Raw genomic sequence first — 10,130 nt, forward strand, 5'->3', positions numbered from 1 at the left:
TTAAAAATTTATCTAGAAGAAAAAAACATGCCTGTAGTTCTAAATAACAAACTGATGATAGAGGCGTGCAAGACAATTGAAAACAGAAATTTGGCAAGTTTTGAACTTGATATTTTGCTGGCAGAATGTTCTGTAATGACATGTATGAATTCGTAATAACACATGATAATCACTAGTCTAACAATGCAATTTTCTAACAATGCCATTTCTAAAGGATCAGTTATTAGATAAACAAATAGAACTGCAATTACAAAGTTCCATTCCAACAGGACCAACTTAGCACATGGATAGATAACTACCAAGAGAAAAGCACAGAATACAAGAAAAGAACCAAAACTGGAAGATGTATTACAAGGGTCTTGACTCCATGGTTTCAAATAAGGATTTAACCTGAAGTATCTTTGATCTAAGATTTCCAACCCACTAATTGACTCCCTGCAAATGGAAAAGAAGAAAAATTACAAAGTAATGGGCATAGGAAATCACTCATTCAATGATGGACTGGATGACGCCAGCACCAACAGTCTTCCCGCCCTCCCTGATGGCGAACCGCATCCCCTGCTCGCAGGCAACCGGCATGATGAGCTCAACGACCATCTTCACTCGGTCTCCAGGCATGACCATCTTCGACTCCTCATCCTTGTCGTTCATAATCGCAGTCACCTTCCCAGTGACATCAGTGGTCCGCATATAGAACTGGGGTCGGTACCCGGCGAAGAAAGGCGAGTGCCTTCCGCCCTCCTCCTTCTTAAGCACGTAGACGATGGCGGAGAACTTGGTGTGCGGTGTGATGGTCCCCGGCTTGGCGAGGACCATCCCTCGCTGAATGTCGGCCTTCTGAATCCCACGCAGGAGGAGCCCAACGTTGTCTCCGGCCATGGCGTCGTCGAGGATCTTCTGGAACATCTCAACGCCAGTGACGGTGGTGTTACGCGTCTCACGCAGCCCGACAAGGTCGACTGTGTCGCCGACCTTGATGGTGCCACGCTCGACTCTTCCCGTGGCGACGGTGCCACGTCCGGTGATGGAGAAGACGTCCTCGACGGCGAGGAGGAAGGGGAGGTCAGTCTGGCGCTGGGGGATGGGAATGTAGCTATCGACGGAGTCCATGAGGGAGTAGATTTTGTCGACCCAAGGGTCGTCGCCGCGCTTGAGGGTGGGGTTAGCCATTAGGGCCTCGAGGGCGAGGAGGGCGGAGCCAGAGATGATGGGGACGTCGTCTCCGGGGAACTCATAGGAGGAGAGGAGCTCGCGGACCTCGAGCTCAACGAGCTGTAGGAGCTCCTCGTCGTCGACCTGGTCCTGCTTGTTGAGGAAGACGACCATGTTGGGGACGCCGACCTGCTTGGCGAGGAGGATGTGCTCCTTGGTCTGAGGCATCGGGCCGTCGGCGCCGGAGACGACGAGGATGGCGCCGTCCATCTGGGCGGCGCCAGTGATCATGTTCTTGACGTAGTCGGCGTGGCCGGGGCAGTCGACATGGGCGTAGTGGCGGGACTCGGTCTCGTACTCGACGGTAGCAGTGTTGATGGTGATGCCGCGGGCCCGCTCCTCGGGAGCGGCATCGATCTCGTCGTACTTCTTAGGGGCGCTGTTGCCGAGGGAGGCGAGGGCCATCGTCAGAGCCGCCGTCAGCGTCGTCTTGCCGTGGTCCACGTGGCCGATTGTGCCGATGTTGACGTGGGGCTTCTTGCGCTCGAACTTGCCGCGGGCAGCGCGGACGACGAGGTGGCGGTCACTGCGGCGACGGAGAGGTGAGGGGAGAGAGGAGGATGAGGCAGTGGTGATGGTGGTCCGGAGAGAGGGCGAGATGGAGAAGGAGGAGGAGAGAAGGAAGGAGCGGTGGTTAGGGTTCTGGCGAGATGAGGAGGGGTAGGAGGGAAGGAGGGATTTGGAGGCGGCGGAAGCAGTGACGGAAGCCATTCTTTTGGATGGGGGAGTTGGAGAGGAGATGGGGAAGGGGAAGGGAAAGGGAAAGGGAAAGGGAGGAAGTGGGGGAGAGTGGATGAGGAGAGTAGAGGGGGGAGAGTCTTATCCTAAATTGGAAGAGGAAGAGGAAGGGGGGATAAGGATGGCCTCACATTAAGGGGGGGGCGTGGCATAAGGGGTTTGGGGAGAGGGTTAGCCGGCTAGGATGAGAGTTTTCTGATTTTACCATTTCTAGTTTCATCTCTCCAAAAGATATTCTTATGGTTAATATATTTACAAAATTATATTCTAAATTTGTGGTTTAGTATGATTTAAATCAAAGTTGAGATCTTCTCCCTTTGACTTGTAAAGGAATCTAATAGTTAAGATTCTATAATAGGAATGTAAACAAAATTAAAAGATAACACTGATTTTTTTTTTTTTTTTTTTTACCGAGGATTTTTCTAATTTCCTTCTACACAATTTCAAAACCAAGCCTAACCGATCAAAAAAGGAAAAACAAATCACCTTCTAATTTTATCCTTCCAACATTATTTTCTCTCCCCCACTTATTTTCGATCTCATTCGAAGGCGTCGAATGGAGTGTGCGAAGCTAGCGGATTCTTTCGGGCTTCACACAATAAGACTATTTTTTGCACGTATACACTTTATTTATAAAATCGAATCTAATCATCAATATAATTTTAGATTGATTTAAATTAAACTTGATTAATATGTGGCTTAATTCACCCTATACAGATGGTGATCTGTCTTATTTGCATTTGTATTTTGTGTAAACATATTATATTCTTTGGCATGACTCTATTCTTTTTAAATTGTAATTGTGGTCTATGTAGTTTGCTAAGCATCCATTTTCATCCCAAAGGTCCTCTCTTAGCAATCAACAATGCTATTTCTTGGTATTTGCATGATGTATGCTCATCATCTATTGTCCATAAAAAATTCAAGTCCTTCAAAATTCTATTAGATATCGAGTTCAATCGTTCTTATGTTCATGTGCCATTATGTACCACAAGTCCATCAGTTCTTGCCATTATTTCCAGGTTGAAGAAAATAGTTTATTTGGTGGGAGTTATCAACTCTAACATACTTTGTTCATCCTTCTAAGCATAGTTATGCTTCTACTCTATCTCACCGCCCAACACTTCATACGATGCTGGCTATCAATCTGGAGGAGACTTTAGAAAACCGCTTTTCTCATTCATTTCAGTGCCTATTTGCAACTGACAAAGTCTATGTTATTGCTGAAGATATCCATAGATGTTACTTTTTAATACAATTTCTTTCAAATTTAGTAGAATTTCTTTTGTCTCGCTTAAAAAACTCTCTCTTAACTGAATCATTCCATCGTATATATCACTCCCTATTTAAGATCACACAGTTATCTGGCCCATATTATATTACTAAAGTTAGAGAATATGAAGAGAAAAAAATATTAGAGAACTTTATCTTGACTAATGTCATCTCTTTGAACATTATTGAATTCTCTAGAACAACATAGAGGTATCATCTAAAAGCTAAAAAATGACAAGGAAAAAAGAAGCAAAGATATATGCCTTATTACAACAAAATAGAATAGATTAGATTTTCTAATAAGGGCATGCTATATCGGTTGATCGGATTTATAACACCAAAGTTATGCGTAGTTGTAGATAAAGCTTCTCTTTTACATCTCTTGTAGCCGACATCATCAATTAATTTTATCTAGTTGATTTTCTAATGATTTATTAGTTGTTTGTCTAGGAGATTTGCATACTAATTAGATTTGCATACTAATTTCCATGATTAGTATAAATAACTTCCTGTAATTTTAATGGCATAGTACTTTCCTCATGTACTCATTTTTTCTCAATGGCAAAAAAAAGAAAAAATCAAGATGCCTATCTATCCATATGACGAAAACTCTAGAATACAATAACAATTCGATCAAACAATGAATGATTACTATAATTTAGTTGTATTTCAAAACTCATATCTATGCATGATAGGAAATTTTTTCCAACCGAATTCTTCCTAGAACCATCTGATTTGATTCATTCTCAATAGTCATGAGATGATCATCTTAGGTTGATCCGACATTGAAGGATTTGAACCAAGATTTCCAAATGGATAGGATGGGGTATTAGTATATCCGAGATATAATTTAAATGTAATAATTTATCCTCTAAAAAAGTAAATATTAAATGAATAGATCGTAAATTATAAAATTGTCACGAGTTGGATTCGAATCAACACTCAGAAAAGATAAAAACTTTAATCCTAGCAAATTACCAAGATATCGCAACTTTTGGTTACTTGGTTCACCAAAAAGGCTACGTCCGGGCTTGCCTCTCCTTTTATATTAGAATCCTGCATACTAAGTTTTTTTTTTAGAGATCAAAATACGAACGAAATCAAGATTAATATATCCTTTGATTGAGTATTAAGGGTATTAAAACTAGTATTGACAAACTGATACTAGCAAATCCATGCTGGGATTAAGAATAAGTTCTAATTGTTATATTTGAATTGATATTTATAGAGAGTTCTTGAAGTGTTGGTTTATTTTTAGTTTTCTTTTGTGAATTAGGTCACAAATTTTGTTTTACGTTAGTTGGGGCTAATCCATCCAAATGAGTTTTATTTTAGTTACGTAGTTTTTATCTTTATATTTAGTTTTGACCATATTAAATTAAGACGTTAGATACAAATCATCAAAATGATTAATTATTTATGATATTGTAGACATACTATGACATGCATAGGTTCATACATCTTTTATTGTTAACGTTTATGCTTTATTACATTATTATGATTGAATACATATTTTTATTGTTTATCGTATTTCATTCAGGTGTTTTTCATTATCAAATATATGGAGAGGAATTTTAGTTAACATGGAGAAATCTCATAATACCAAATTGATATATAAGTACTAGCAGAATACGAGAATGTAATACAAATGACATTTTAAAGTGAAAACGAAGGATATATATTTTTTAATAGTTATGATAAAAAAGATTTAGCATAAGAAAAGATAACATAAAATGTCATAGGAATACTGGTTTTACATTAGAAGGCAAGTGTGAAAATCTGGTAGCCAAAGAACATTCTTCAACCCAAATATTCTTCTAAAATTTAAAAAATTTCCTAATATGAACTTTTCAATAAATTTTAGCTTTAAATACCACTTCATTATGTAAAACTCCTCTCCAAAAAGGATAGACTCTACCAAAGTCTATTAGTTCGAAATAATTAACTTTAATTTTTTTTAAATATCTCTCTATAACAACATAAGCTCATATTTGATTTTTAGAATATATTAGCCTTCATTACTATTTGACTAATAAAGAGTTATTTAAGTCTCGAAGGTTAATAATCCCTATGCCACCATATTCTTTTCTCTTACACAGCGTATTATGGTTAACCAAAACATAATTTGTTTTATTTTCAACAATGCCATGCCACAAGAAATTCTTTCTCAGCACCTAGACATGAATATTATAGAAATATAAGAAATATAAAGGAACAATACTAGCGCAGAGTTAATAAGAGTAAAGACCACTCAATGATAGCAATTTCTATTTCTATTTCTACCTAGCAAGTCTCTTTCCCACTTTCTTAATGACAAAGATCTAATTATTTTTTTATTAGCTTACTATCATATAAAGAAATACCAAAATATTTAATTTACAGCTCCTCAATTTTACAATTAAAAACATCAGCAAATTCATTTCCTTTATCTTTATTTTTCCCCAAATATGCCAATGAATTCTTATCAAAGTAAGTTTTTAACTCAAAGACTACCTCAAAGCTATAAAGTGAAAACTTTAGCACCATAACATCTCAATTATTAGCTTGTAGGAATAAAAGTGTATCATCAGTATACTCTAGATTAATAATTTTATTATTACAAACATATGTCCATAATCGTATAATTAACTCAATCTATTTTGCTTTATGCAACATATATCAACTATTAAAACAAAGACATAAAGTGACAAAGGATCACCTTGTCTCAATTCTTTTTTACATTTAAAGTATTTTCCAATCTCACCATTTAGAGTTACAAACATTGCATCACCCAATTAATCTACTTTGCCAAAAACTCCTATTATTGTGTCTCAATAGTACTCAACACCTCCCTAGCCAAGGTTAGAGGTGGAAGATACTATTATACTTATATATATATATATATATATATATATATATATATATATATATTAAGGTCCACGTTTGATCATAGATAATCGGATAACCGTTTTACTAGGCGGTGGATAATTTACTATCGATCGACGAGAGTTATACCATTTAGGGTATTTAAGATAGAGAGAATAGTAGCATGAGGATAACGTAGACCTTGTAGTACTTGATGACGCAGAGTGAGGGCATCCATGAGCAATAGCTCATGATTTTCTTACGGTAGTGCGATGATGTGGAGCTAAGAGCTCGAACGGTAGTATCGATGTGCAATACTAACCTATGTGATGGGCTTACAACTAAGGTCCTTAATATGCAGTAGTGGACAATTGGTCATGCTATTTATTGAGTGATGGACTAACGATTCTAGTACTAGATCTACCCTTCTTGGGGGTATGTGTGTAGTCAAGTGTTAGATGATGATGTGGCCTACAAGCATAGCTCTATAAGAGTAAGTTATAGACTTCGTAGTCTGAGAGGATGCATGTTATGTGGTGTAGCATTGACATGGCCTTTGGGTGGAGCTCGATGTGAGCTCAACTTTGGGGACTTAATAGTCTGGATAATGCGTGATAGGTTATCGATTGCTAATGCATATGTGCATTAGATGAGCATGGCGAGTATGTAGTACTAGTGCATTCTATTTGATCATGATGCATATATTCATATTTACTTATTATTACATATTTTATCATACTACTTTTAGACTATAGCAGTGGATGACTCCTGGGCTTATGGAGGATCTAGTGAAGACCGGCTTTTAGTCCTCTAATTATTATTTTTATTCTATTAAGTAAATTAAGCTAAATGGTTTATAACTCCTGCGTGGGTTTTATCTTATTTTTATTATCGATATGTATTTAGGGTTTGATGTGGCTTTGATGTTATGGGTTTCTTTATTTGTATTATTTATAGAAATGTGGACTTTTCGCTTGTATATTATGTTGAAACATTGACCAGCAGGTCACGTGGTAATCACGTCGATTTTACTTATGTGAGGAGCACGTGTTTGCTGGCGGGTGTTACAATAATTTTTTATTTAAAAATTTAAAAAGCACATACATGGTAAAAGAAAGGTCTTTACTTGTTTGTATCATCTTTTTCCTAGCTAGCTCCAATGATTTAACCTTGCCTACTTCCTCCAATTGTTGTTGAATTGACTTTTCTTGTCAACCTAATTTGATGATGCTCCTAATACTCATGGTTGGTATCTTTAGAGACTTGTTGAGCTTCTTCCTCGCATATTTTTTTTTAACTTCTAGTGACCCTATAGTTTGTAATGGTTCCACAATCCACATCCAGTATGCTACCATCTGACTAAATAGTAACTTGCAAGTCCTCATGCTCTTCTTTGTTCAGTTCCATCTTTTACAATTCACTCTTTCTCTCTCTCCTTCCGCTACCTCACTAGCTTCGACCATCTTAGTCCAATTCTCTTTTTCAATTAATATTTTTCTTACCCATCCACACCTTTTTTAGGAGCACCAATTTATCAGCACCCTTGCTATCATTGAGATGAGGTTTAGTTTCTAATGAGTTCACTTACATATTTTCCTCCATCTTTCTTTTTCCTTTAATATCCACTTTACTATCCATTGTTTGGTCATGCACATCCTGTCGACTTGGTTCTACTGTATTTTGCTCCATATTCCTATGCTTATTTTCTCCACTGAGGCATTTTCACAAACACCTTTCATGAGAGACTGCCTTTGCAGCCTTCCCTTCAGAACATCTAGCCGGGGCCATTTTAGGGAATGCCTTCTCCCAACTTCCCCGGCCTTGGTTACTGCTTTGACTAGATCCAAACCCTAATCCTTTACAGATCCAAGTGTATGCCTTTAATCCCTCCATCTTTTGTTTACTATTTTCATCTCAAAAATCGTACTCTCAATTATTATTAATTTAACTGAAATATTCACAATATCCTTGACCATTACCTATAATCCACCATCATCAATGTACCAAAGTTTCAACAATATTATAAAATAAATATAATTCCAACAATGAAGAGGTATTCCTGACAGCCGAATCCAAATTTGTTCTTTATGGCAGATTCACAGTTTTCTTCCACGGTGTGAACACAACCACGCCAACCCTCAAATCCACTCCCCATTATGCATGGCTTCCTCCATACATTATAAAGAAGAAAAATCCACAAGATATTCATGACCACAAACTGCCCTTGCCCTTCAGGCATGCTCCCACGCCATATAGTGCTCATTGCCAGCTCTAGGTTTTGTCTAGAAATCGTCCCTCTCCTTATTGTTGCTATCATACGGTTCTTTAGTTTGTCCTCATTATGGTGCATCTCTCCTAAAGCACGAAGAATGACCCAACCAGAGCAACATTTTTCTCTTCTATCTTTCCAAGATTGCAACTAGCAGCTCTATGGCCAAATCTTCTGCACTCGTAACATATGATACTGTTCCGACACGACGCTACCCGGTGCCCTTGATCGCACACTAAAAACACCCAGATCGTCTTCTTGATTGGAAAACCTAGGGTTTTCTTGCGTGGATGACACTCCTAAGAGAAGATGCTAGTATAGGGGTTTGCTACTCACCTTCTCCTGATTGCGAGAAATGCCCTCACGAGTAAGCTGTGACCCATTCACAGATCTCGATCCTTCATTTTCTCCGCCTGCTCCGGATTCATCCTCATCCGAGAGGACGTGGGCTTGAAGTCCTCGATCCAGACTCTAGGCTTGTCCATGGGCTTCTCTCTGGGTTAGGCATTTCAATCGCCTGGACCATCAGCGTCATACTATTACTATTACAGGCTGATGTGAATTTTCTTGTCAGACCAGTCTGCCATCTTGTTCACTGAAGTAACGAAATGTTACATCCCGTCAATCCCTCCTCAGAGGCCAGCCTCCTCTCAAGTCTCAACTTCAAGCTGAACTTGATCATCTCTTTCTCTCCAACTACCATTGTCTGAACCAAAGCTAAGCCAGCCTCTCAGATTTTAATGCTGCTTATCAAATACCTGCGTTCTTAAGCTAAAACATTTCAAAGTTAGATGCCAAACATACTGCAAGTCGGCACGTGAATTCATGCAATAGAGAACCTTTGAATACTGATACACAATCATGATTAGTAAAATCGTATCACAACACAAATAAGCAGAATATTTTGCAGAGCTTAAATATGGCAGAGCCTGGTAAAAACGTTTCATTGTCTGATAGAGCTAATAGAGAAGAAGCTCAAATAGTTTAAGAGAAGAAAAAAAAACCCTATAAAACTGAGTATCACCTTCTTTAACATAACCTTTATAAGTCACATATGCTTTAACACATAATGCCACTATTGTACCAAGAAAAAAACTTACATAATCTGATACCATGGTTCATTTGTTCGTCTCTGAAGGTGAACTGACCATCTCTGTACAAACATTGCAAAACCCACAAGATTTCATGTAGTTTTCTAGTGGAAATAAATACAAGATAATGGGTAGGAAGGCTAAAATTGAACACATCTTTTGGTGTGCCAATGTGCCATAAATCAACAATCCCTAGATTGGTTCATATGACAGCTTTTGACTCGGCATACAGCATATATTATCTTCAACAGAGTCTCTCAGATTGGCATGTATATAAAATCCAGTAGAAAGCAATGTTATAATAGAGCATTACAGTATCCTAAAGTTAACTAGTAAAAATTCTCAACACAATATAAGAAAAGGTTATTTCAGTGCAAGTGCTCCCATGAATTCCCAAAATCACATAAGTTCACTAAAAATCGTTGGACATGTTTTAAAAATTGAGTGCATTATTATGTAGGTACATAGAATACACATGTTAGAAAGTCTAATAAGGTTTCCAACATATTCAATAATAGAAGTTTCGGAAGCAAACCAAAAGCCATTGCAGTCCACTGAATAATTAATAACTTAACACTTACACTAAAACAGCAGAAATCGGCAAGTAACTTCAACAGCTTCAAGAGTGAGAAACATATGCAAGCATAAAGGAGCACTATTTCAATGACCAAAAGGCCAAAAATTACTCACGAAGAGAAGTTGGC

General features: G+C 38.0%; 1 protein-coding gene across 1 annotated transcript; it reads right to left on the reverse strand.

Moving 5' to 3' along the window:
• Positions 1 to 205: 205 nt before the first annotated feature.
• On the reverse strand, positions 206 to 2,011 carry LOC140780121 (elongation factor Tu, chloroplastic-like). Its single transcript, XM_073125474.1, has one exon. The coding sequence runs from the start codon at positions 1,921 to 1,923 to the stop codon at positions 487 to 489; it is 1,437 nt and encodes a 478-aa protein (XP_072981575.1). The 5' UTR covers positions 1,924 to 2,011; the 3' UTR covers positions 206 to 486.
• Between the last annotated feature and the right edge of the window lie 8,119 nt (positions 2,012 to 10,130).

Source organism: Typha angustifolia, chromosome 3, assembly GCF_048772165.1.
Source record: "Typha angustifolia cultivar Huaian chromosome 3, ASM4877216v1, whole genome shotgun sequence".
In the NCBI taxonomy this organism is placed as follows: Eukaryota; Viridiplantae; Streptophyta; class Magnoliopsida; order Poales; family Typhaceae; genus Typha; species Typha angustifolia.

Bases quoted from the DNA above. Each gene is read 5' to 3' on its own strand.
- LOC140780121 (XM_073125474.1), bottom strand. From the start codon at position 1,923: ATGGCTTCCGTCACTGCTTCCGCCGCCTCCAAATCCCTCCTTCCCTCC.